The 26765-nt window shown below is 34.4% G+C and overlaps 1 protein-coding gene and 1 long non-coding RNA gene across 3 annotated transcripts in view; one reads left to right on the top strand and one right to left on the bottom strand.

Moving 5' to 3' along the window:
* Positions 1-6535: 6535 nt before the first annotated feature.
* Positions 6536-26765, bottom strand: part of LOC131063857 (callose synthase 5) — a 29574-nt gene continuing 9344 nt past the window's right edge. Inside the window, exons 25-43 of the mRNA XM_057997813.2 lie at positions 26578-26738; positions 25857-25980; positions 25662-25756; positions 25352-25508; positions 25095-25246; positions 24238-24347; positions 24024-24149; positions 23843-23911; positions 23547-23736; positions 23305-23416; positions 23070-23189; positions 22850-22965; positions 22652-22735; positions 9016-9128; positions 8680-8909; positions 7689-8486; positions 7533-7583; positions 7224-7409; positions 6536-7125 (exon numbers count right to left, since the gene is read on the bottom strand). Of these exons, the coding sequence (XP_057853796.2) occupies positions 6895-7125; positions 7224-7409; positions 7533-7583; positions 7689-8486; positions 8680-8909; positions 9016-9128; positions 22652-22735; positions 22850-22965; positions 23070-23189; positions 23305-23416; positions 23547-23736; positions 23843-23911; positions 24024-24149; positions 24238-24347; positions 25095-25246; positions 25352-25508; positions 25662-25756; positions 25857-25980; positions 26578-26738 (3225 nt within the window). The 3' untranslated portion in view covers positions 6536-6894. The remainder of the gene's footprint in view (positions 7126-7223; positions 7410-7532; positions 7584-7688; positions 8487-8679; positions 8910-9015; positions 9129-22651; positions 22736-22849; positions 22966-23069; positions 23190-23304; positions 23417-23546; positions 23737-23842; positions 23912-24023; positions 24150-24237; positions 24348-25094; positions 25247-25351; positions 25509-25661; positions 25757-25856; positions 25981-26577; positions 26739-26765) is intronic.
* Positions 6881-26731, top strand: LOC131063858 (uncharacterized). Of its 2 annotated transcripts, none has more exons than XR_009359070.1 (3): positions 6881-7019; positions 18305-18576; positions 26597-26731. It is a non-coding gene; the product is annotated as an uncharacterized LOC131063858 (long non-coding RNA). The 2 variants fall into 2 exon arrangements; XR_009111174.2 differs by lacking the exon at positions 26597-26731 and adding an exon at positions 18829-20395.

Raw genomic sequence — 26765 nt, 5'->3', positions numbered from 1 at the left:
TGAGGACATTGAGGAGTTTGGCGAGGAGCTTGGGGATGATTAGACTCTATGTCTAGAGTCTAGACTTCTAGTATTTACTAATATAGACTCTATGTCTATATTTGAATACTAGTTATTATGTTATACATATTTATCTTTTTAAAACTATTTTTTCAAGTACTATATGTATTATGTCAGCATCGCTCCCCCATCATCGCTATTCCCAAACTTAGGCCCCAAGTACTCCCATACCTGAGACACGTCCCCATGTCTCCATGTCTCCAAACTCAGTGGAACACTGGCAAAACCTTATCCATTCCATCCATACAAATCATAAACATGACACTCTCCTATTATAATCATCCATAACTATTTTGATGTTGTGACACTTATTTTTTCGGATTAGGTGTGTACTACACCATGCAAATTGTAAGATTTAGATTGTTTCATTATTTTTTAAATTGTAATAGTTAATGTGTCCTTATAGAAAGAGGTACCCCACTTTTGACTTAGTCATTATGCCATACATAGTTGTTGGGAGAATGTCTGTGTAATAATATATAAGAGCATTATGTCATGGAAGATGTGTAAGAGAATCCATGACACTATAAGCAAATAAGCATTTTTTATGATGCATGTAAGAGCATGTGAGGGAAGTTACAAAGTGGACTAAGAATCTTGGCTAGATTATGATAATTTGTGATGTACATCATAAAACGACTTGAAAAAATGGGAATATAACCAAATGTAGTACCTAAGTTTGGTGGGTATGTGTATACATGTAAAAAAAAAAAAATTTGGTTTGTCAACTCGTCATGGTAGAGGGGAGTTTGAATTTGTACCATGAGATTGGAAACCATATTTGGGCTTGTGGTTTCTAATTGTTTATTGCCTATATATTTGGGTGCTTTAGTTGAGGTTAGAGGGTCAAGAGAATATAATGTAAGGGTTATACTATTGGATTTCCTCTAGAGGAGTAATAATTTGAGCTATGTTATGTCTACGGGCCTAATATTTTATTATAACAAGTTTGTTGCTAGGTTCATTGCTTTGGAGGGTGGAGATTTTCATTTGAAAGGAGCTTTCATGCATATATTGTGTCTCTCTCATTTGAGTAGTTGATTTGTTCTTTTCTCATTCTATCTTATTTCTAAGTGTTGTTCACATTCTATTATATTGTTGAAATTGTTGTAATTTGGATATCTCACATTTCTTTCCTCAATATCTTAATGTAGAAAATAAATTTGTCTTATTTCTATTTTATGGGCATAATTTGTTTGCAAATTTCTAGTATTAGAGGTGCATGCATGACAATTTCCTTACACTTAATTTAACAACATAGAGTATCCTCTTCGACAATCATAACTTGATCATATTCATTTATGAAGTTATGAGTGCTACTCGAAATAGTCAATATTGTTTCTTCATATCGTATATAAATCATGTTATCTTGAATATTTGTGGAGTTATAATACCCAATAGAGCATGACAAAAGATGATTGGTTAGTGTTTTATAGATACTACTACCTCATCTTTTGAATTTGATCCATGCTTCTCATCCATTTCAAGCACCTCGTCAATGTAGAATAATCTCCATTCCACACATTTATGTTTTTTGTTGTATTTTCTATCATAGTTGAATCATGACCCCTTTACTCATTTTTCATCTATTTGTTGTATTAATCATGTGGGTTGATAAAAAGATTGGGTCAAAGTGTTTACATCTTATCAAGAGTGAATGATTGCCTCCTAGTAGTTAAGAATTTTTTCTCAAGTAGCTTTGGAAGTCTAAAAGTTCCCTTTAAATCATATTGAGATACCATTCTTACTTCATGATGAATATGGTCTTTCAATCTACCAAAAACTAGATCCAACACTTGCCTTTCTCAAGATTATATACTTTCAAACTAAGAATTTGAAATTATAGAATGTAAACCTTGATCAAGTTTATTTTCCAAACTCTGGCTAGTTGACCCAAGTAGTTCTTTACCAAGCTAATTTTAAAGTGTGGTTAAAGTCCCTTTGTAAATGTAAACCATGAAATGACAATTCATTTGGTTGGTTAGCCATTAATATGAAATACATCACTCCTTCTACAATAAGAGAGACGCCAAGTAGACCTTTTGTCTAGTACAAACATGGTTTACAAAAACTAATTCATTCAAAAGTTCCAAATGGTCGAGTCATGATCATCAAAATTTTGCACATCCTAATAAAAAGTGTGTTTATAGAAATTTGAGGAACATGTGTCTTTTGTCTTAGTGTGTTGTTGTGGGAACCTTGACATCATAATGGATCAAATTTGGTTACATTTTTATATTATTTTCAAAATTGTGCATTCTCTTGCTTAGATCTTTTCTTAAGGGCATTTCCTCCTCCCATCTTGTACACCTATTGGTCCATCTAGATCATCCTTTACAAATGCCTTCTAGGTATAGTTAGATTCTTATTTTTCCTTGCATAGATGGACCTCCCATGTTTCTTCACTGGAATATTTCTTTCATTGCTCTAATCTTTTGCAAAAAAAAATAAATAAATTGCAAGGTCCAATGGCAACAATTATATCTCCCTTGACAATTCTCTAAATTCTTTTTAAGACCACTCTTTAAAAAATCTCAAATTTTTATTTCAAATGACAATAAGATTGCCTAAATCAAATGCTTGTGTGAGGCAAACAACCTTTGCAATATAGGCAACTTGTTTGGAAAGAAATCAACAAAAAAATCTACACTTGACCCAAATAAAATTTTTAATACCACATTTTATGAAATTACTTGGTTAAAGAGTAAAATAGCATGCAAATATACCACATCCACTATTGTGATAACAAAATAGAACAAATTATTCAAAAAAAGAGCCACTTCAAGGGCCAACCTCCAAATATTATCAACATACAGACCTCCCTAATTAGAGAATGGATGGGTAGATCACTAATCCTATCATGGGTCTAATAGACTTATTATTATTATAAATAGGAACTATCACAATAGTAAATTAAGGATTATGTAGATCCTAATTAAACCATCACATAAACAATCACATATCCCAATACCTCCCATGGGTAAAAGGTTTAACAATTCCACTCAATCATCTATTCTAGAGAAGTTATATCATAAATTTTTCACACGTTTAGTCATTTCTCATTGTCTCTTTCTCAATCAAGGGGCTAGATTCCTTTCCCACAAGGGAAATTTATTAGACTTAGCATCAAGGTCATTCTTCATTGACCTCTTGGTTGGGGTGTGTTAACACCATCCACAATCCAAGTTATGTAGGATAATTGGTTGGTCCATGATCCTCCCTTTTGTGAACCTTTCATTTGGTCAATTAGTTGACTATCCCTTCAATGAATATTTCCTAGATCATCTAACCCCTCTTCTCCTAGTGGATTTCATATACTTAGTATTTTAATTTTGTATATAGCAATAAACTACATTTTTTTGTAAACCTTCTACCATATACTTGTATATGGTGAAAATGGATAGTGAAAACAACAATATTGAAAAACTAACAAGGATCCAACCACAAAACCCTAGCCTAACAATGAAAGCAATCCACCATAAACAAATGAAGATACTTAAGACCATGCAAATAAACAAAATAAACCAAATATACCATTCACATGTCTAGTAGGGTTTCAGTCTCCATTGATCGTGTTTGATATATTTGCTCTCAGATTTTATGTGTGCAAAAGAGCTCAACAAAGATTGGAAATGCGGTTGATAGTTTGATCGCAAGAAGACTTGATTGCATAAGATCGATTAAACTATTAGATGATTAGGGTTGATAATGAAGGAAACATACTCTTATATAGAGAACACTGTAAGAAATAGAGGGATGCGATTAAGATGTGTAAAGATAAATGGTTAGCTGGGATTAAAGGGTAGGTAGAGGAAATAATTTAATGATAAAAAGGGTAGGTAAGAGAAAAATTAAGAGATGAATGACATGTGTCATGGGTAGAAAAGGCTAATGAATTAATTAAATAAATAAAGATTTATTTAATTAATAGATGAAGTGGGATAAATTAAATAAATAAAATATTATTTATTTAATTTAGAAAAATGACAATTTAAATAAATAAAAATATTTATTTAAACGAGGAAAGGTTTAGAAGAGGATAAATGAATTAATTAAATAAATAAAAATTTATTTAATTAATAAAAGACTTAGGATAAAATAATTAAATAAATAAAATTAGACATGATAATATTTGATATGTAATACTCATAACTATATTTCCAAAAACTTTGAAAATAATTTTTACTACCTTTCTACATTATTAATAAATGTTCTCACAAAAAACACTACTCATAACCACAAATCACATATTAATCATTTTGGAATATTACATTTGATTCTATCTTACGAGATTAGATGCATAGAAACATGGAAAGATAACATGGACTGGTAGATATACTCTTTTAACACATTGATATCATTGAAAAAATTCATTCTTGTCTTTTTAGCTCATAGTATGAACAGAGTTAGCATCATAGGCAATGACAACAATTTTTTAACTTAAAGACAAAAAATGAATAAAACAACAGATTATAAAGTTGGTTGGCCAATCCTATAAAGCTTCGTGTCACATGTTCCCTTATGTTTAAAACATCGAACCAACAAGAAAAACATTTAAAATAGTAATAATATAGCTAGCCATAGGGGAGCATGAATCCAAAGAATGAATGAATTCATATCCTTTGTAGTTAGTACTTGCAAAATCTTGATGTCATTATGATCATAAACTGATTTAGCCAAAAAAAATAAAAAATAGAAAATCAAAGGACTCAATTTCACCTAACAATACTGAAACCACCAAGGTGATGATGTCTTCCTTACATTGATTTAGCCCAAGCCACTACCAAAAAATTGGAGGAAGATTTTAGGAAAAAAATAATCCACCAAGACTTGGACAATAATGCGGAGTAAAATGCCTCTTCTCTATTGCAATAGGGACATTCCGAAGAAATTAAAAATCAGAAAAGAAATTAAAAAAGTAGCAACTTTACGACATTGCTATAATGAATGGTTCAATTTTGCTTCTTTCCACCCGCCAATATCTGGGAGATCTGCAAACCTCTGCTGAAGTTATGTAGGATAATTGGTTGGTCCATGATCCTCCCTTTTGTAAACCTTTCATTTGGTCAATTAGTTGACTATCCCTTCAATGAATATTTCCTAGATCATCTAACCCCTTTTCTCCTAGTGGAATTTCATACACTTAGTATTTTAATTTTGTATATAGCAATAAACTACATTTTTTTGTAAACCTTCTATCATATACTTGTATACGGTGAAAATGGATAGTGAAAAAAACAATATTGAAAGACTAACAAGGATCCAACTACAAAACCCTAGCCTAACAATGAAAGCAATCCACCATACACAAATGAAGATACCTAAGACCATGCAAATAAACAAAATAAACCAAATAAACCATTCACATGTCTAGTAAGGTTTTAGTCTCCATTGATCTTGTTTGATATATTTGTTCTCAGATTTTATGTATGCAAAAGAGCCCAACAAAGATCGGAAATGTGGTTGATAGTTTGGTCGCAAGAAGGCTTGATTGCATAAGATCAATTAGACTATTAGATGATTAGGGTTGATAATGAAGGAAACATCCTCTTATATAGAGAAGACTGTAAGAAATGGAGGGATAAGATTAAGAGGTGTAAAGATAAATGGTCCGCTGAGATTAAAGGGTAGGTAGAGGAAATAATTAAATGATAAAAAGGGTAGGTAAGAGAAAAATTAAGAGATGAATGACATGTGTCATGGATAGAAAAGGCTAATGAATTAATTAATTAAATAAAGATTTATTTAATTAATAGATGAAGTAGGATCAATTAAATAAATAAAATATTTATTTAATTTAAGAAAATGACAATTTAAATAAATAAAAGTATTTATTTAAATGAGGAAAGGTTTAGAAGAGGATAAATGAATTAATTAAATAAATAAATATTTATTTAATTAATAGAAGACTTAAGATAAAATAATTAAATAAATAAAATTAGACATGACAATTTTAGGTGTCTACAATACTATTACTTTTATAATATTTGGTATGTAATACTCATAACTATATTTCCAAAAACTTTGAAAATAATTTTTACTACCTTTCTACATTATTAATAAATGTTCTCACAAAAACACTACTCATAACCACAAATCACATATTAATCATTTTCAGATATTACATTTTGACATTTTGATTCTATCTTACGAAATTAGATGCATAGAAACATGGAAAGATAACATGGACTGGTAGGTATACTCTTTTAACACATTGATTCTTGTCTTTTTAGCTCATAGTATGAACAGAGTTAGCATCATAGGCAATGACAACAATTTTTTAACATAAAGACAAAAAATGAATAAAACAACAGATTATAAAGTAGGTTGGCCAATCTTATAAAGCTTCGTGTCACGTGTTCCCTTATGTTTAAAACATCGAACCAACAAGAAAAACATTTAAAAATAGTAATAATATAGCTAGCCATAGGGGAATAAAAAGGAAGAACCCCAAAAGAATTAACACACTAGCACGAATCCAAAGAACGAATGAATTCATATCATTTGTAGTTAGTACTTGCAAAATCTTGATGTCATTATGATCATAAACTGATTTAGCCAAAAAAATAAAAAATAGAAAATCAAAGGACTCAATTTCACCTAACAATACTGAAACCACCAAGGTGATGATGTCTTCGTTACATTGATTTAGCCCAAGCCACTACCAAAAAGTTGGAGGAAGATTTTAGGAAAAAAAATAATCCACCAAGACTTGGACAATAATGCGGAGTAAAATGTCTCGTCTCTATTGCAATAGGGACATTCCGAAGAAATTAAAAATCAGAAAAGAAATAAAAAAAGTAGCAACTTTACGACATTGCTATAATGAATGGTTTAATTTTGCTTCTTTCCACCCGCCAATATCCGGGAGATCTGCAAACCTCTGCTGAAAGCTTGATTGAAGAGCAGGCGAGTCTGGAACTCAGAAACAAAGGGGAACCATGCAAGTGCTGCAACAGGTAAGAAAATGACCAACCCCATCACATAATCATAGGCTCTTGCAAGGGACTTTACTGATTCCCAGTAACCAATCTTCACCACCACTGGTCTGCATCCCTGAGCAATCTGCACGAATAAAATTCACCACAAGTTAGGTCTTACATTTTTTTTATGTCACTGAAATCTTCATTATTTGTTGCATGACAATCCATGAGTTAAGTTACCTGAAGCAATGCCCACCCTGTTGGCATGAAGGCTAAAATACTGGCGAATAGATCCCCTACGGAGAGGTTAAGGAGAGTAAATAGTATTACAATGATTGCAATGGTTCCGAAGAAGAGGAGTAGTTTGAGTAATCTGAACATTAACTGAAAATCTGCACTGAACTTTTTTCGTCCCATGGACACCACCTGCAAAATAGATGATTCATCCATCATTGTATCATTCTGTTTACCCTGATCAGAATGTATTTTTTATGTATATTAGGCGGAGAAATTCTTTTGATGATAGGAAAATGTTGCCCAAAAGCCTACCTTTAAAATCAGCAGTACGACTACAATAACAAGCCATGATAGGCCATACACCTGGTGATAAAATGTTTGACGTCAAATTTAGTGGAAAGAATCAACGATTGGTTGAATACAAAGAAGGAAAAGGAAAATGAAAAAGAGTAACAGGTGAGTGCTTACAATTATGTTTTGATTTCCATTTGCTATTTTTAAATTGTACACCAAACCATATTGGTATATAAAGAATCTGAAGGAAAGAACAATCTCTAATATTCGTCCAAGAAATCTGGTATACCGAAGATGCTCCTGTTCCTCATCCCACCAAGATTCCCAGCTTTTATTTGCAGGCACACCAATACCACCCCAGCTGCTTATCCATTTGCTCCAATCTTCCCAATCATCAACAATCTTTTGCCATTCAAACCCTGATGGGTTAAACAAGAATGGAGCAAATAACCATGCTGCTACCAGGAACCACATTGAAATGTTTATAAACAGATAAGCTAAAGAATCTTTTGTTGCTGCACCATAAATGTTGTACACAAACAGAAGCATCATCAGCTCCAGCCCTTTTGTAAAATGGCTTCTTGAATAAAGCCTATAATTTTCTGCAAATTTTTCATGTCGCACCACAAAACCTCGTCCAGTGGCCCTGTACTTTGCACCACCATGCAAAATTGTCCGCCCAAAATAATGAGTTTTTGTTCCCAGAGAGAATGTGAAAAAGAAAGAGGCAAGCTGAAGTTGCATGATAATGAAATCGCCAATTGAAGACCGGAAGCCTCTTTCTAAGCCAATCTCCATAACCATTGGTAAAGACATCAATATGCCTATCTGAACTAGAGATTGTGACGCAAGAGCTGCCTCGAGAGGATAATTTTCATTGACTTCTGCTTTTTTTAGCAGTGACTTTTCTAACCCACTTAGTGCCAAGTAGAGACGCCCATATAGAAATGCATACACAGTGATCACAACCAACTGCATAATTCAGAGAAACTTGTTATATTAACAACACAAATACTTATATTATTCAGTCTTACTGAATCAAATATTGTTGTTCTTCTTCTCTTTGTTAGTCAAAGAAAAATAATGTAGCAGCTGGAAGTCAAACCACTCATGATTGTTGAAACTTTCATCACACTAAATCAGAGAATTTGTAAGATTTACTTACCATTGTACTGACATAATACCCAACAGTTGTGTAATAGCATGACAGCATCCGGAAGAAGTCAAACCGATGCCCTAGTCGGTAAATATCTCGACTTAATGCCTGCTCCCCATTGCCACAGGCTACCTTTGCTTCAAAGAGTGAGATTTGATTTAGTCCCACATCTCGACCTTTTCCCACTTGAATATATTCATGGTGAGTGACATTGCCTTGTCTTAGGGTGGAGTTGAAGCCTGATTAGACCAAATCTTATAATGAGTGTGTAGAAATTCTTTATAATAAAAGCAGAATGCCTCTGTAAGAATTTGCAGCAAAAGGTTCTATAGGCTAGGGAATTACCTGCAAAGATGTCCTCACTCAAGTTAATGACACGTGATGCCTTACTTATGCCTCCTCGCGTGATATGGAATATCCTATCAAAGACGTCAGGATGGCCATAATGGAAACGTACCCTGCATAAATATTGGGAAGAAATCAAGATTTAGAAGTTGAATGAATTTTTTTAGCAAGAGAAATTGTGCAAACATAAAGGGAATCAATGGCAACAGGTAGGAAATCAAATTGGGGGTCTCAATATTTTGATTTTTCCATAAGATCACTAGTAACTATTCACCAAAACATAAAGGGAATCAGTATAATGCTGGTAAGAGTTAAGACACGAACACCAAAAGGAGCAAGCAATATATTTAAAGGTCAAATGTTGGTAAGAGAAGGCATGTCAGCAACACGCACTGATAACATCTCGCTAACCAGAATAGTGGATATTATTCATCCCATAAATAATAATTGCTATCTCTTAGTCAAAGAGATGACATACAAGGGCAACTGTACCAACAAATATAATTCTCATGATCATGTATCTTTATGAAATGGGCACAGGGCTGGCGATAGTCCTAAATTTCTTAATAGATACCCTGAGAACATTACAGGACAAGATTTGAATTGAAGGTGAATTGTTAATCAATCTCCAGTCACATTGTATGGAGTAGACCTTAAGCAAAGAGGATGGAGGTAACTGTCTTACTCATATTAACCCATGTATTGAGCAGGCACCCAATGTTAAGGATACTACATGAGTATCATAAAAATGCAAACACTAATGTCCAAAGAAAAGAGAACAGGTAGTTTATACCAATGGTTCATGCAGCTATATCTGCCTTCAACTTGTAATTACTAACACTAAAATATAGCTAAGATTTTTCTGTTGGCACATTTGCTAGTATGAATATAATAGAGGTTAGATGAATGCCACAGCATTCTAAAACATTCTTTGTAATGGTCTTTTGACTCTTTTCAATATTCGATATGGATTTTTGGAGTTTGGAGAGGGATTATTGATAATATTTAATTATTGATATTATCTCTCTTTTGTCACTTCTCTGTGTTGTGTCTTCTAGTAATTGTGACACTGTAAGCCAATATAAGAACTAATCTTGGAAGAATTTGACCCTCTATGCACCTAAAAATGAACAATATCTTTAACAAGTAATTTAGGAGTAGGGAAAAGTAGTTTGATTGCACTTATGGTTCAGTAATTCTAACAAGGTAAGCATCTGTAGTGAGCGTAGAATATTTTATCTTAGAGAATCTTGTCCTGCATGTCCACATCTTGCAGTTATGCAATGATGTCTTTGTCAACTTAATTGAGGCTATATGTATAGTAGGCTAGTTCTTGGTTTTAGTGATAGCTTTTTGGACCAGGCATACATTGGATGCTCCTTTGTTGTTTCAATTTATCTAGCTTCAATTGCAATTAAATCTTGTTAAAGATTACCTCTATGAACACTCTCCAAGGTCCAGTTTAGCCCAAAGTGAAGTATGGATTATCCATTCTCATCAATTGAGCTGTCATCACTCACCTTTTGTTGATGAGTTGGTCTATCCATCTTCAGGAATAACATAACCTTGGCCTTGAAGTGGATTGATCCCTCTAGGAGTGTGAGCAGTGATTTTGGCACCCAACACATGGCTTTATGAGTTTATGCATGATACAACTTGTTATGAGGGTACTGTGGGTTCCAGTTGAGAAACTACAACCTTTTGATAGAGAGGAGCAATGTGTTCAAGTCATTCATAGCTGGAGGTGAATTTACGTTTTTATGATCTTCAACAACTGATAAAATTGTACAAACAGTGGCATCTCTATTCTGCACACCACCAACATAACCGTAGATATAGCGAATAGAAAGTTTAGGTTACTATTAAATTCAATTGCTTATTTCTAGCTAAACATTACTCAAGAAATCTTGTAGAGTTAATCTTAATAAAGAAATCCAATCAGCACCTCTAGGGTTCTGTTGAAGCCTTCAAAATTGATGAACTGAGGGCAGGAGGCCAAATAATGGTTTCAGCAAGTATATCATTGAAAAGGGAAAAATTAAAGTGTAGGTAGGCACTTTGTTCTCAACATTAATGCCAAAAATTTGGAAAGCAACCTTTGACAAGGTCTTTGGGAAGTAGGGCACAACTCATGAAAGTTGGCTTCTTCCAGCACAAGCTACAATTCCTTTTCCAAGAATATTACTATACTCTCGCCTACACATGTGATGCCAAGGGCAAAATCTGATTTGAAAAAAAAACACTGCCAACAATTAAAACTCTTCCTTGGAGACTTTAATGGCAACATAGTCAAGAGTTTGGTGGGCAAACAAACTGGATGAGCATTACTTGAAAGTTGAATGTTGCCCTTCAGTGTGGGAGACTTCAAAGTTCAAACCTTATTTGTTCTGAATGGCATCTTGCTATAACAGAGATACGCAGGAACCATTTGTATAGTTACTAGTACATGGACCGAGAAGTCCAATTCACCTCCACACTCACTGATTTTTCTAGACTATTCAGGTACCCTTTACTGGACTGTTAGTACATAAGCTTAGTAACAAAATCAAACCAAAGGGAAAACAGTTTTGTTGTTCATACCTTATGTAAGCCACACTTTCCCAGTTTGGGGGTGGTGAGAATGTGGCCCAAGGGAGATAAAGGGTTGACAAATGAGTGCCTTTTCACAGAAGTATGATGTTTAATGGATTTTATTCATCGTAGGTTGATTGGTGCTATGTGTGCCTTTGACATTGCAGTATGGATGAGAAATTATATGACTGGGCTGAGTAGGGGGCAAGTCTACAATTGGGGAGAGTTCTCTACTTGGATTCATGAATTACTTCCCTTGTAGTAAAAGGAATTTCATATGAATTAACACATCATCAGACTATTCTTATACATAGTCTACATCAAGCAACACTTGATGACAACATCTGAGCATATACTACCTATGGCCCAACCTGCTCATGTAGATATCTCTAGATGGAATTTACTGGTTGCATAGCTTGTAGATGTCAAGGGCTAAGAGGAAGATACAAAAGACAACTAAAATACTATCATAAATGCAAAAAGATGCTAGAGGATATTAATCTAGTGACAGAGAAGTAGAGGAGTGGAGGCTTTCACGAGCGCGTTGTAGTGGTGGAGGCCTTGGGTCTCCTCCAATGAGGTTTTGCAGCACTTCCTGTTCGGTGCCCTCCTTGCTCCTTCAGGAACTTTCTCTCATTTGCTGGTTTGGTTTATTTTGGATCTTTCTCCCACGTTTCTCTTTGCTTTTTTTCCCATATGTATGCATTTATTATGCCCTAGCATAACAAACTGATTGTACAAGTCTAATTAATGGAAATGCTTGACTAGCCTCTCGATGACCTAGAAGAGTCATCTAGAGTTAAAGGAAATGAAAAGTCCTTCCCTGACATAGTTGCAGAAGAAAACATTTCACCCTCTGCAAAATTCATTGCCCAAGAGGATGGCAAAGGCAATAGAGGAGGGCTGGATTGTGGACGAAATGGTAAGTGTGCTCTTGTAGGCCCTAGAAAGAGAATAGATTGAAGCATGTTAATTTTTTCCTCGCTGAACTTGACTGTAATAAGGTGCCTGTTAGGAGATTCTTAGATGAATGGATAAATCATAAATAATGTCTGGTTTAAAAAACTAGTGTTAAAGATTTCATTTTGCAGAATGATTCAACGAGGATTATTTCTAATTTTCTTTAAGTATCATAGTATGCAAGAAAAAGTTGTTAGTAAACAATATTGGAGTATTGGAAACTGTATGTTTTGTGTCCTAAACTAGTCACTAGAAGCCCTAAATGAGGAGGTGCTCTCACTTTCTTAACCTAGATGGGTAACCGAAAAAAATGCACCTCCCCTATTGTGGGCATTCTTGCTACAACTGCTTTCCCCAATTGGAAATGTATTGAGGATTAAGGAGACTAAGGCCACTCTTCTCCATATGGATGCGAGTGTTCTTGTCTTGTTGTCTCGAAGAATTGAAATCCCTGAGGTGATAGACATTGATTTGGGAAGAAAAAATTCATCCTGCAATATAGAAATTGTTGGAGGCCTTAATGATTGCTTCCTTTGCAGGAGAGAAGGGCACGTTAGGAGAAGTTGGCCTATTATTAGAAGCAAATTAGGAAACCCTAAAGCTAAACAAATTACAGTTAATGATGTTCCTAAGAATGCTATTGAAAAGGAGAATGGTATTGAAACGGGAGTTAGTGCTAAATCTATTTCTGAGGCTTCTGTAGACAAAGTGGACTCTGATGGCTTGCCTGGAGAGTTTGTTGGTTTCAGAAACTTAGGCTCTGTTATCAGTGGTGATGCCTTGTCTAGCTTGGGGGAAGTTTTGTCTTTAGAGTCTAAACCCTTCTAGGCTCCCTAGTCCTAGAAAAAAATGTTCGACATCTCTTATCCCTGCGTCCCCATACTGTCCTAATTTTGAGAGCTTACCCATTAACCATGATAGTAGCCAGAATCCTTCTATCCCTATCCCTGTTTTTCATTTTGAAGAAGTGGTAAATGTTGAAACTGTCTCTAACTATTTGTCAGATCTTTTTGTTTAGTAGAAAAACTAGATATTAGTAATAAGATGGAGTTAGTTCTAAAGGTAATAACCTTGTTCTAGCTTGCAATGTTGAAAAAGCAAGAAAAAGCATTCCATTGACAAAGGAAGCTACTATTAACCCTATGTCTGTTAACAATAGTGAACACACTCAAGAACGAAGGAAAAATGGAATACTCAAAATGTTTGGACTATTAACAATAGTGGACTCAATCAAAACTGAAGGAAAAATTAGATATTCAAAATGGTGTGATCCAAGCTACCGACTTGGGAGATAATGCTCCACCTCCTATGGATAAATGCCACTGAGTGGTGCAGGACAAGATAAGATTAGACAGTTTATTGCCGAGAACAATATTAAACACATGAAGAATACAATAGTGTGAAGGCTCATGCAGGGGACACAGAACCCCTACTTAAAGAGGAGGCCCTTAATAAATGTGAAAATAAAATGATGATATTTGACTCTGTAAAAAATGATGGAAAGAACCCACAACACTTGACCAATGTTGTTTTCTGCAAGTGAAGAATATTGTTTCTGAGATTGAGGCTAAAGATAAAGTTCTTAGGAACCTGTAGACCTCAACTAACTTGACAAATACTAATAAGACTAGACATGAGCATAGCAAAGAGACAGCATCATTTTGCACTAGGTGCCTAATTCCAAACATGGACAAAATGATACCCATGTCTTGGTGCTAGCTTGCAAATGGATGCTAATATTAATAACAATAATGATTGGGGCAATAATCAGAATAATGCAAAATATGACATTGCATGCAACCTTTTGTTGATCTCCCTGGTTAATACCTTTCTTGGAAAGGAAAGTAAAGCCCAGAAGTTGGTGGTAGACAAACTGATTCCTTATGATGAAAACAGCTGTGGTTATAGAGTCTTTTGATAGTGAAGCGAACGGAGCAGGGAGCTTGAAACCTGAATTTGTAGTGTCACCCCTTCCTAAGGGTAATAAACTATCATGTGAGGAAAAAGCTATATCCATAGGGAGTGGTTGGATAAAAATTACTAAGAATATGAGGAAAACGAGGAGCAAGGAAGAGTCAGAATCCTGCCCCAAGAGGAAAGAGATTGAGGATAGACTTCCTAAATGCTTTGATAGGTCTAGGAACTCTATGGACACCTCCCTACGATAAGTATTGATGATCTTTAATTGCTCTTCCTGGGATATTAGGGGCCTAAACATACCAAACATCCTTCAATCTAACAAATAGCTAAATATGTGATTGATTATGGTGTTTATCCATGCAATAAAGCAGTTTGGGTTATCAAAGAAAAGGAGAACAATAAAATTTGGTATATGCTTAACTCTATACTCACAATGAGTATAGAAAAGGAGAACAATAAATTTGATATATGCTTAACTATATACTCACAATGAGTATGGGGATAGAATAGAGCTATGGAAATGGATGAGTAACCTTCAAGGTCTCTGCTGCATTGTAGGGGGAGAGATTTTAACATGATTGAAAACAATGAAGGCAAAACTAGAGGTATAGACATGGAATGGAAAGGTAATGAGAGGTATTTTTGGTACAAGATGAAGAAAAAGCTTAACTTATTTGACCCTCTTGAAGGAATGAAAAGATAAAACAAGAATATTTGGTATACATGGTATAATTCCCAAAAGGGGAATAAAATAATTTACTATAGATTGGATAGATTCTATGCCAACAGGGATTTCTTCAACTTTGACCAAACTGAAGATGGTACTAGGGGGAGAGTCTAAGCCTGCTCTTTATCCGATCATCATCCTATCAAGATAAAAATCTTGATTGCTAATGAGAGAACCAATGAGAATAAGAATGACAAATTCATCCTAAATACTAACCTATTAAAGGATGAAGATTGTAATGATGCTATTTACACTCTTAGAGAGATTAATAGGTAGATGTTAAGAGACAAATCTGCCATGGAGAAATGGGAAAATAATGTTAAAGGCTGGGCAATTATATACCAAACCATTGGCAAGAAAGAGCCATGGATAATAGGAAGACTGAAAACAACTTCAAAAATTAGAAACGAATCTTTAGAGCAACCCAAAGAACATAGAACTAATTGAGGAATTAATCCTTGTTAAAAACTCCTTAAGGAACCCACATGCTACTAAGACACAGAGTCTTAGGGTAAGAGCAAAGATGAATTGGTTGAATAATGGAGATAAAGGTTCAAAATTTTTGTTTAGATTTTTCAAAGAGAAAGGGGCTAAAGAAAAAAATGGTAATGTCTGGTCATAAAATAATCTCCTGAGTGACCCAGAAGAGGTAAAAGGTCAATTCTTTTACTTCTACAAGAACTTGTTTACCTCCGAGGGTGATAGGTTGCAGGGTTAGAATGCTAGAAACTTCTGCAAGAAACTCATTCCAAAAAAAAAATCCCAAGAAAATGCAATCAGGTTGGATAGATGGATTTCCAAAGAGGAAGTTATTAAGGTTATTAAGGTTCTAAACAATGATAAAGCTCCATGAGCTGATGGCCTGCCTATGGAATTTAATAAGAGAAATATGGAATGGGTGAGTGAGGACTTGCTTCAAGTCTATGAAGAAGCAATTGATAGGGGCTCACTAGGCAGTTGCATTAATAAAGGTACTATGAACTATCAAGTTGTTGCCTAAAGAAGTTGATAAGTCTCTAATGAAAAAATTGGAGACCCATTACCTTGCTCAATGTGTCATACAATATCCTTGCTAAGATATTAGCCCAGAGTTTAGTAGATATACTTCACTTAACTGGTTTCATAAAAGGTAGATATATTTTAGAGAACCTTCCAATCAAAACTCTGCCATGATCCTTCTAGGCTTTAAAAAAGCTTATGAAAGGGTGGAATGGTCTTTTCTCTAGATGACCCTTGAAGCCTTTGGATTCCCTAATAAATTTTGCTAGATGGTTAAAACTCTATTGAAAGATGCAATAGCGCAAGTAGATGTTAATGAATCTCTTTCTGACCAATTCTCATTAGAGAGATCAATAAGGCAGGGATGTCCTCTTGCCCCTGCACTATTTGTTATTGCAACTGATGCTATATTCTATCTATTGAGAGAATCATATTTGACCCCCAAGATAAGAGGTTTATCCCTCCCTAATAATGAAGACCTCTTAAACATTCAATTTGCATGTGATACTGCACTGTTTGTTGAGCTTGAAGAAGACAATGTTGATAATATTATTCAAAGATTGAACCTCTTTTGTAATGCCTCAGGAGGAAAAGTGTCTACTTCTAAATCTATAATGCTTGGTTGGAAGGACACCTCCCTTGAGTGGTTCTCTAAATATGAATTCCAATGGTGAGGTCCCAACAAGTAGGTCAGATATTTGGGAATTCCCGTTGCAGTAAACCCATGCTTAAAAGATATGTGGGTATGGATTAAAGGAAAAATTGAGAAAAATCTTGATAATTAGAATAAGAAATATTTGTCTGTTCCTAGTAGGTAGAATCCAAATATGTCAAAAGATCCTTTCATCATATAGTTTATAATATATATTACTCCTCAATTTGGTTATTTAACAACTATCAAGTCAATGAAATTCAAAAAAGAATCAGGCATTTTCTGTGGTCTGATGGAAAAGGAAAAAAGAAAAAGCACCCAGTTAAATGGGAATGGTGCTATTTGGACAAGACTCAAGGTGGTATAGGTTTAAAAGACTCAAGGAAAAATGGCATAGCATTAGTTGTTAATGGATCTTTAAGACTTAAAGGGAAATGAACCATGGAAAGTTCTTGTGAGAAACAATATTCAGCTAGGTGTACCTAGACATGCTAAAGCGTGGAAGCAGCTTCCCTTCTGTGACCTCTTGATTAACAAATTCTCTGTAACCCTTGTAGGATCTAATGTCTTTAAGACCCTGTGGAAAGCATGGGAGATTGTCAAAAGCAAAATAAAAAATGGTGATCTTATGGACTGTGGCAATAACAAAATATTCTCCTTTAGGTCAATTTGTTGGAACCTTGAACATAATGGTAAACCCCTTGCATTATTGCAAGGATGTTCAGCTAGAGGTTTTTCCATGAAAGGTGTGAATTGCTTTAAGGATATTCTATGTAATGGGCCTCACTAATTACCGAATTTGATTTGCCTTCAACTATCTAGAGGACACACTATATACTTTAGGAGGTTTGCAGAATCCTCCATTTTTCTATACTGCGTGTTCTTGATATTGATATTGCAGACTTTCTTAAATGGGCTGATGGGTCTGATCTTCAGAAAGTGAAAGCTAAAAATGTGTATAAAACTCTAAATGGTACTAACTGTATGACAGCCTATCTTAATAATTGCTAGAATCTTGCATTGTCTAATAAACAGTGGTCTGATATGTTTAATTGTTTATAGTCAAGTGTTCTTGAGCCAAAAAAAGGCATGTTTTAAATGGCTTCTCATTCTTCAGAAATTACCTTGCAATGTGACCTCTAGTCTGGATGTATGTAATATATGCAAGAAGCTTGAAACTGTTAGACACATTTTTTATTGTTTCTTTGCTAAGAGATATGCAATTTGTTTTGTGCTAACTTGGGGGGTTGGGGTGATAAAGGTTGGATTAATTGGAAAGAAATTCTTGTTGGTTCCTGTAAATGAATTGGATAAATCTTGCAATTTATTTTGGCTTTTGTTATCTACTGAAACTTTATGAATTCTTTGGAAATCTAGTAATGAGGGAAAAGTCCAAGGTACAAGGAGGACACTTACTGAGTCTATTAAAAGACTAATGTTCCATGATGTTTTCGATGCAGATCACATTGACAATGGAAGTATCCAAAGGCGAGTTCGTCAAATTGCTGAAAGAAGACACAATGGAAGTTAATAGATCTGAAATTAAATATGGACAGCAATGACCGTTTAACAAATCAGACTATCCTTTTTTTGGAAGGATATTTGGAATTCCAGAAGTACAATTGGAATTATTCAGCTGAGACATTGGGGGAGGACATAGGATTTCAGGAGGGACCAATGTTCCATATCAAAAAAGGAGATGACTTCACAGTTGAGGTTGTGAGGTCCAATGGTAAGATTTCAGATATCAATCCACCTATTGGATGGAAAGATCTTGATGAATACAGTGATATTATGAATTTCTAAAAGTCTCTTTATTAAATAAATATATGTATATGGCTGTAATGACTGATTCTAGGCATAGATATAGGTTTTTGATATGATTTTGAGGATCTAAGTTATGATCAGAAATCTGTATGTTAACTGCAAGTTAGTGACCTTTCGTGGTCTTCCTTTTGTTGTGACTCTGCGTGGTCTACTACAGGTCACTGTGAAGACTGAATTTCCAAGTATTTTGTAATCAATTTTGACATACTATCTTTAATACAAAAAAAGGTGCTAGAGGAGACAACTGCAGAGGAGGATAATGTGGTTATTTAGGAAGAAGAAAGTGAGTCAAAGGAGGGCAACCAAGGAATCACTCTTTGCTGTATTCCCCTCACCCATCTTTCAACATCAAATGAAGTGGAACAGTTGGATTAGGTGGGTGCTCCCATGAACACGTTGGATATACCTCATACCTACTCGCACCTTATCTACTCTTTCAACGACAACAAATTCAATGGGACACTCCAACAAGTGGAGCATGCACCAGTTCTATAGCTGGAGCTGCACCAATTTGGGAAGATGTTTACCTCTTTAACTGCACATACACTCTTTGGTAAAAGTAGTTCATATTTGCCTCCTAAGAGATTCTATTTTAGTGTGATTTCCTTTGTCGAACCTTGCAGATTCTTTTTGGAATTTTGCAACAATTTCTACACAGTATGGGTTTGATGGCCCAAGTCGTAGTTGATGAAGTAAACACAATCTAGAAGGTGGACTCTTCACATTCTCTACTAACCTTGGAGGATGCAGCCTGTATTAAGAAGTTTATGGAGGAGGATTGCCACAGAGTTTGTAAGGACTTTCAGAAAGCAAGGTTGGCCAGAGAAGGATATGCCAGAAATGTTAGACTAATGGTTGGTAGTCAGAGCTCGTCTTGTTGTTCTTGTTGTAGTTGGTTGAACTATTGAAGCATTGTATGTAATTGAACATCATTTTAGGTATCAACACCTCATGTTGCAAAATGCCATGTGAGTGCAACATTGTGCATCCAAATAAACAACCAAAATTACCATTTCTAAGAAAACTTGCAGAATGAGGTAGAACAACAAAAGACTAGGTTTCAGGAACAGTTGGCCCAACATCCTTAGCTCATTGAGGCTCATTCTACCAAGCTTACAGAATCAGAGAGGGAAGTGGAAACTAGCAGAGACGCAGCAAAGAGGGACTGTGTTGAGGAAAAGCTTTAGAAGACTGTCCATATGATTAGGAGCTCCTAAGAATGGGAAATCGTGACTACACACCAACTGAAGCAGCATACAGAAGAGGTCTTCAAATTATGGGCTGTAGTCGAGCAGTTGTGACTTGTTAGTATAATTTCTTTAGAATCAATTGAATCAATTAGAATCAATATACCTCCAATGATGTCTTCTTCCCCAACTCTTCTGTGATATTGTTTCTGTTTTGTTCATATGCTTTGTTGGATGGGGCTCCAACTTTTTTTTTGGCAGGGAGACTAATGTAGACTATGTTATAATGTTATGTTAAAAAAATGTTATGCTAACCTAATTCTGTTATTTTAACTGTCAGCTGATGTAGTGTAAGTTATTGAATGGTTATAAAATAATTAAACCCAACAATTGAGGCCTAGCTAACAATCGTTTCTCCTTCAAATAGAACTTCAATAATCAATGGAAGGGTATTGATCTACAGGTGGTCCTCCCTGTACTGCTTACATTGTAATTTGACATTTTCTCTGAAATAAAGCATCAACAGTTGTGTTCTTGTGCAATGATTCTTGGTATGATTTGCCATTCTTATCTTGTACTGCAAATGATTGTATTGGTAGTGTAGTTTCAGTAGTTAACAAATCTTTAAAAGAAAACTTGAGTTTCAGTGTCTGAAAATCAAATTGAGAATATGAATACGGAGGAATGATTGCATGAATTGTATTTGTGAGTTTTTATTTGTTTTTGTTTTAGCTGGGAGATTACAAATCTGTCTAGATTCTAGAGTCCTAAATACTAAATAGTGATTGTTGGGCAATGCTGGTCTCCACTCATACTCTTGTAAAGTGCATGTGCAAGTACTGTTGTCCTTAACCTTGAATCTTGTTGAGTACAAATATAGGCAGACAGCTTGTAACAATGCTACCAAAAGCAGTAGTAACCTTCTCTCCCTTTCCACACAATCAATCTACTGGTGAAGATTTACTTGTCCACTTATTTCAAGCACAAAAAAACAATTTGAAATGCAAAACTAGTTCTAGAAGATAACTAAACACAACAAAGTGACAAAAACTATTGGAAGTCAATCTTGATAATGATTAACAATAGGGAAAATGGAAAGGTATGGAAGGGGATACAAGAGATAAGTGTAAACTATCAAACTTGTTCCTAAGGGCAATGCAACTTATGAAGCCTGGATAAGGTCAGTTGAAAATCTTTTCATATTAAGTCAGCTGTAATAAAAATATTCAAGACCTCACGTGATCAGAGGAAGGCCCTACATCTTGGTATCAAATCAATTTTGTAATGTTTTGCTGAAGATTCTTGATGTATACATCATTTTCAATTTTGTAGATATACACATTCTTTTGAGGGATTGTATAATGATAGAAGTGTAAAGCAGAATGCTAAAGCAATTGGCATAACTGTTGAGCAAATGAAATGAAAGACAAAACACAGTAGAGCACACAAGTTTTATGCTTTGTCAACACAAATTTTCTTATTCCACAAATTCCATGTAAAGACTAATTTTCATTAGGTCTTGGCATATCAAATTGTGATGCAAAAAATGAAAAGCATTCAAGAATAATAGAGTACCAGAACTGAATAATGCTTTTAGTAAGAATATAATAATTTACATAAAAAAATAAGTTTTAGTAGGCACTTGCACACCTCAAAATAGGCTAAAGTACACCTAGAGCAGCTAGAAGAGATGAAGGACAAAATACTCCGCAGTTCAAGAACAATTAACAATGATTCACCAAAACTGGAAGGGAGCATATAATTTCTTGTCTAGGTAAGGGTTTATCTAATATGAGGGTTATGGCTTATAAAAAGACTCTCTTTTGTTAAGTTGCTTGGCTTAAAAATAATTCATGATTTACCTTGAAGAGAGGAAAGGGCATGTAATGCATTGCTTTTCTCAGTTGTATGTTATTAAAGCACATCAAATGACCACTTAAAAGATGCCTGTTGGTTTGGACATAATCCTGTTCTGACATGATAGTTGGAAATTATGGCTAGAATCATGAGATGTCCTTTTAAGTTTATTCCCTTGAGTGAGTTCAGATAACCCAATTCTAACATGATAGTTGAATTTAATTTCTGCACGCTTTTTAAGGATTTCTTCAACATGATTTTACTTTGATAAGCAATATTTACTTCATAATGATGTGATTGGAAGTATAAATTCTGTATGGAATTAATGAAGTACATATGATTTATGTTGGCCCTATTGTGGCACAATGACATGTATTTTAATTAAAATACACACTTTTTTGAACTCGGCATGGACAGTCAGAAGTCTATAATTGGCTAGATCAATTCGTACAGTTCTTTAATGTAACAATCATCCTGATTGTGAAATTTCCAATAACAGATAAGGGAGTGGGATTTGGCAAAGCAATTATCCTTTCAATGACATCCAAAGTATATTGTACCAATGGCTATGGTCCTAACCTAATCAACATGCTAGACGTTTTCACCACAACTTTATAAGTATAATGGCTGTGGAAATACTGAATATAATAAATAGCCCCTTTCAATTACTGAAATATAAAATGTGGATAATCTAGCCTGTGGTATTGAAATCAAAATGTTTGATGAAACATACAAACCACTGTCTGTAAAGTACTAAAAAGGGGTGTCTAGAAAGTATCTTATAGTCAATAAAATGTGGAGTGATGAATATGTATGATTTGGCCTGTGGTATTGAAATCACAATGTTAGATGAAACATATGAGCCACAATTTGTAAAATGCGGATGTCTAGAAAGTATCTTATAGTCAAGAAAAAGTGGAGTGATGAATGTCTTACTTCAAAGGGCTAGCAAGAACCCGCTGACCAATTGTAACAAAACTTGTTTCTTGATTAGACATAAACCAAGCCAATGAGGATACACTGCACATCAACAAATTGGTAATCTTTTAAATATTTATATCCAATAAAACATTTCAAAATGCAGTAGTTGACGTGAAATGCAAATGTCTATTTGTGTGTGCGTTCACATGTTACCTTCCAGTAAAAATGTGTTCACGGACACCTAAAATTGTTGGAGGGTGTACACCATGGTCTTCATGGAACTCTTCCAATAAATTACGCATCTTAAGAGCTTCTTCCAAATAATTATCCTTAAAGAGATCAAATCCATGCATTCGTCAACAAAATAGATATCAATCTTCTTAGTATATTTAAACCACTAGGTTGTTTAGCATTTTTACTTTAAAATAACTACCTGATTCATGTCAATAGTCTGCAGTGCTTCACCACGTGTAAAAATAATGGCATGGTTCTGATTTTCTGGTTTCCCCTCCCCCAGTTTTGCTGGTCCCGGTAGTTTAATGCGGTATATTTCCTGTACTTTGAAGATCATTTAGATATTATTTAATAAAAAATATTGAATCATTAAAAGCAATATCTAGATTCTTTCCAGCTATATAAAAATTCAGTTACAGTACAATAGGCAATACCTGATCACGGTTATTGTCTGCTTTAACCAATACTGAATAGTACACTTTTTTGACACTGTTCTTTTCCCTCTCTTCAACCTCATCGATATATGCCACACGCAAGGAAGGATTGCTGCATGGAAGAACAGTTAGCTAATATTGTTCAAGTTAAAAAGTGAAAATTCAGAATTAAATATTAAAAAATAAAATTAATGCCATTAATCTGCGTACACAGGTAAGACATGTAAAAGCATTTTACATACTTAACCATTAGATTTAAAATATCTGTAGCTCGACGATCTCCAATTTGTTTTTGGATACCATAGTTTTGGCAGGTAGCAACATAAGTGAATTTCATGTCAGCCATAGCTTCTAATTGAGCATATAATGACCTCTGGCTCTTTATATCGTCGTCAGTTGGAAAAGCTGTTGCCTTGTAACCTTCTAAAATCTCTACAAAAATTAACTTTCAAACATAATAAGCATGTGGACAATATGTGAAGCCCCAAACCATGGAAAATTTGATTAGTAAATTGAAACAAAAGGCAAGCATTTGTACCACTTTCTGAAGCCATATCAAGATATGCTTGTAGCTTCAGTGCTCTTCTATAATACATCATGCCACGGACTGCAGAGATTCATGCAATTATTTGGTAATGTAGTATCCAAATCAAGCTAAATTGAAACTACTTTATTGAATAGGAAAACAAGGAACTGTAGAAGTAATGCACAATATTTACCAGTTCTAGACAGCGTTTGACCTCTTAGCGAAGCCCAATGACGAAGTTGAAGCACATTCTCTTCACTTGCCCATACTTCACTTTCCCTTTTACAATTTAAGCGCTCCATAAAGTTACTCCATTCATCTGCTTTAAAACAATACATTTAAATTGGCACCAGACATTTTTAAACTTTGTGAAATGATGCTGGAAGATACCAAAACATGAACCAAACCTGGAAAGATCTTTTGCAGGTAAAAGACAATTGAGACTCCATCCTCATTTTCAAGTTCAAGGTCACCTTTTGAATAAATTGTCTCTTCACTATAGTATGGAGTAAGAATACTGTCCAAAAATACCAAAATTAAAGATAACATCAGTAATATTGCCAGATCAATATGTTTTGCCAAAGCGTAGAGGTTGGTCCAATGTGATGCATTCAGAATTTAATTCTAAGTAAGCAATTTGTTTTGTTGTATCATGAATGCCACAAAGACAGCTAGACTATTAATGCTGATTAAGAATTTTGAAAAATGGGAAAGAAAGAGGATATGAACACAGTTGTTTCCACATTTATTTATCATAAAATTATGTATTTATTTTTTTCATGTTTGTATTTATTTCTGGAGAAACCAATCCGCAAAAAAATTGCATTTCAGAAATTAAACAATAGGTGTTTTTGCATTAGTCTACAATGCACATCCCACAGTGAGCATAGGCTAGATTAAATTTATTGATTCTGGATGTTGTCAATGTCCCATGGATGGACTTGCTAAATAACTAAAATCTGCTAATGGTTACTTCCAGAATTTATTTCTTTAAGAGGTCCAAAGATAATTTAAAAGTTTGAATGTCTGAATTCTGTCAAAGGTAAACTTAACCATGGCTTCTAAAAGAATTATACTAAAGGGCCAAGTTGGTAAGATAGTCCTTGTAAGCATTGCAAACAACTAACTGACAACAAACAGAGCATAAGAGGACCCTTATATATTCATGAAGACATGTCCTACTCATAGGAATTGCAAATGGGTAGTTTTACAAGTACAGAAAAACTGATGCTATTTAATTAGAAACACAAGATATTGTGAAGACCTGAAAGAGAGCATTTTCCGAACTGTAGGTGCATATGGCATATCCATAAATAAAGAGTTTGCAAAAAAAGATATGCGTCTACGTGCTTCAAGATTAAGTGGTACGTCCATGGCAGATTCCTTCACTGTTAAAAGCAAGTAAAGCCTTTTTATCTGAGATCAAACCACAAATGAAACAAAACATACACTGTTATTCTCATATACATGCAAATTCACATTACAAGCAATGGTAAGACATACAAGGGAAGTGATGCTTACCTGTTCAATCCACTGGGATGTTGCTGGGGGTGGAAAGATGACTGCAGGTTTAGGTTTAGTGCCCGCAAACAACTGTCTATTTGTTTGGGGTGCATCTACAGAGTCATACCTTCCATTGTTTGCCTCTTGCTTTCCCTGACTAGATTCTAAAAGCTCTCTAATAAAAGCAAGAAATAATTAAATCAATGGCTGGTAAATTAACCTTTCAATTTGCAATGTATTCATGTGGCAGGAATCAGAACCAATAACTTGCCATTTTTATTATATAAACTGCCTTAAAGGCTTAAACAAATCAAGGAACAACACTTACCTAATTTCATTAACCATCATATCACGAGTTACAACTTCTAGCATATCTTGAAGTAATAGTACTACATTGTCACGCATAGATGCTTCACTGTTTTTCTGCAGTGAAAAGTTGTTTTTGATATGCTTACATTGACAGTGATACAAGATATATTATTATAAAAAGACAAAAATTGATGTGCTTTTGGACAATACTCACCAATATCTCAATGAGCTCCACAAATTTTCTGTAAATGGTAGGTAAAGCACTCATTCTGAAGTTGGCTAGAAGTGTATTTTTTGAGATATTTGCTTCAACCTCCTCTAAGATTATTTCTATTATCCTGTTATCGAAATAAACAAAATTAAAACTAGAGCAGTGACACTAGAAGCAAAATAAATGTCTAAACAAAGCTATTTTTTATTTAATACTCAAGATTAAAGGAATTTGTATTCTAGTAAAATAAATGATAAGGTATATTTCAGTAAATGAAAGTTACAAGCAGAGGAGGATTCTTATTCATAATAGTGAATTTGAGAAATACAAGAAAATTCTTTGGAATGTGTTTTTTTTTCTGTTGAAAATGGGCAATGTTGACCAGATATCATCACATATACAAAGACTGGTTACTACAGGAAAATTCCTTGCATTTAAAATTTGATTATCATGGCATTTACCATTTAATGCTCTTTATTTTGCATTATAACTTGGTACACAGCATTTCTTGAGAAATGAATTTGAACTAGTTATAGGTATCACCTAGTTTTTACTACTTAGCATTGAATTTTTTAAAAAATGCAGGCTATGCCAAGAAAAACATTTAAATCTGTATAAGAATCATCAAGGAGAAATGAATTCAAGAAATTCTTGCTTATGCTTCAAATGAAGATAATTTTTTTCCTCTTGGAAGTATATCAAAAGCAATTTTGCTAACTCCTACCTTTTCTCATTGTCCCCAGCAACTAGTGTATTCAACACATGTTTGAAAGACTCGTAACATTCAATAACTGCACATTTCATATACTTGTCAGCACATATGCGTTTCCAGAGATCTGCATCTCTTGCCCTAAATTGAGCTGCCATATCCAATGCTATTGGAATCTGCACAATTCAAAGGGATCTGCTTAA

The sequence above is a fragment of the Cryptomeria japonica genome, chromosome 10, assembly GCF_030272615.1.
Source record: "Cryptomeria japonica chromosome 10, Sugi_1.0, whole genome shotgun sequence".
Taxonomy (NCBI): domain Eukaryota; kingdom Viridiplantae; phylum Streptophyta; class Pinopsida; order Cupressales; family Cupressaceae; genus Cryptomeria; species Cryptomeria japonica.
This window is presented reverse-complemented; position numbering and strand designations above follow the sequence as displayed.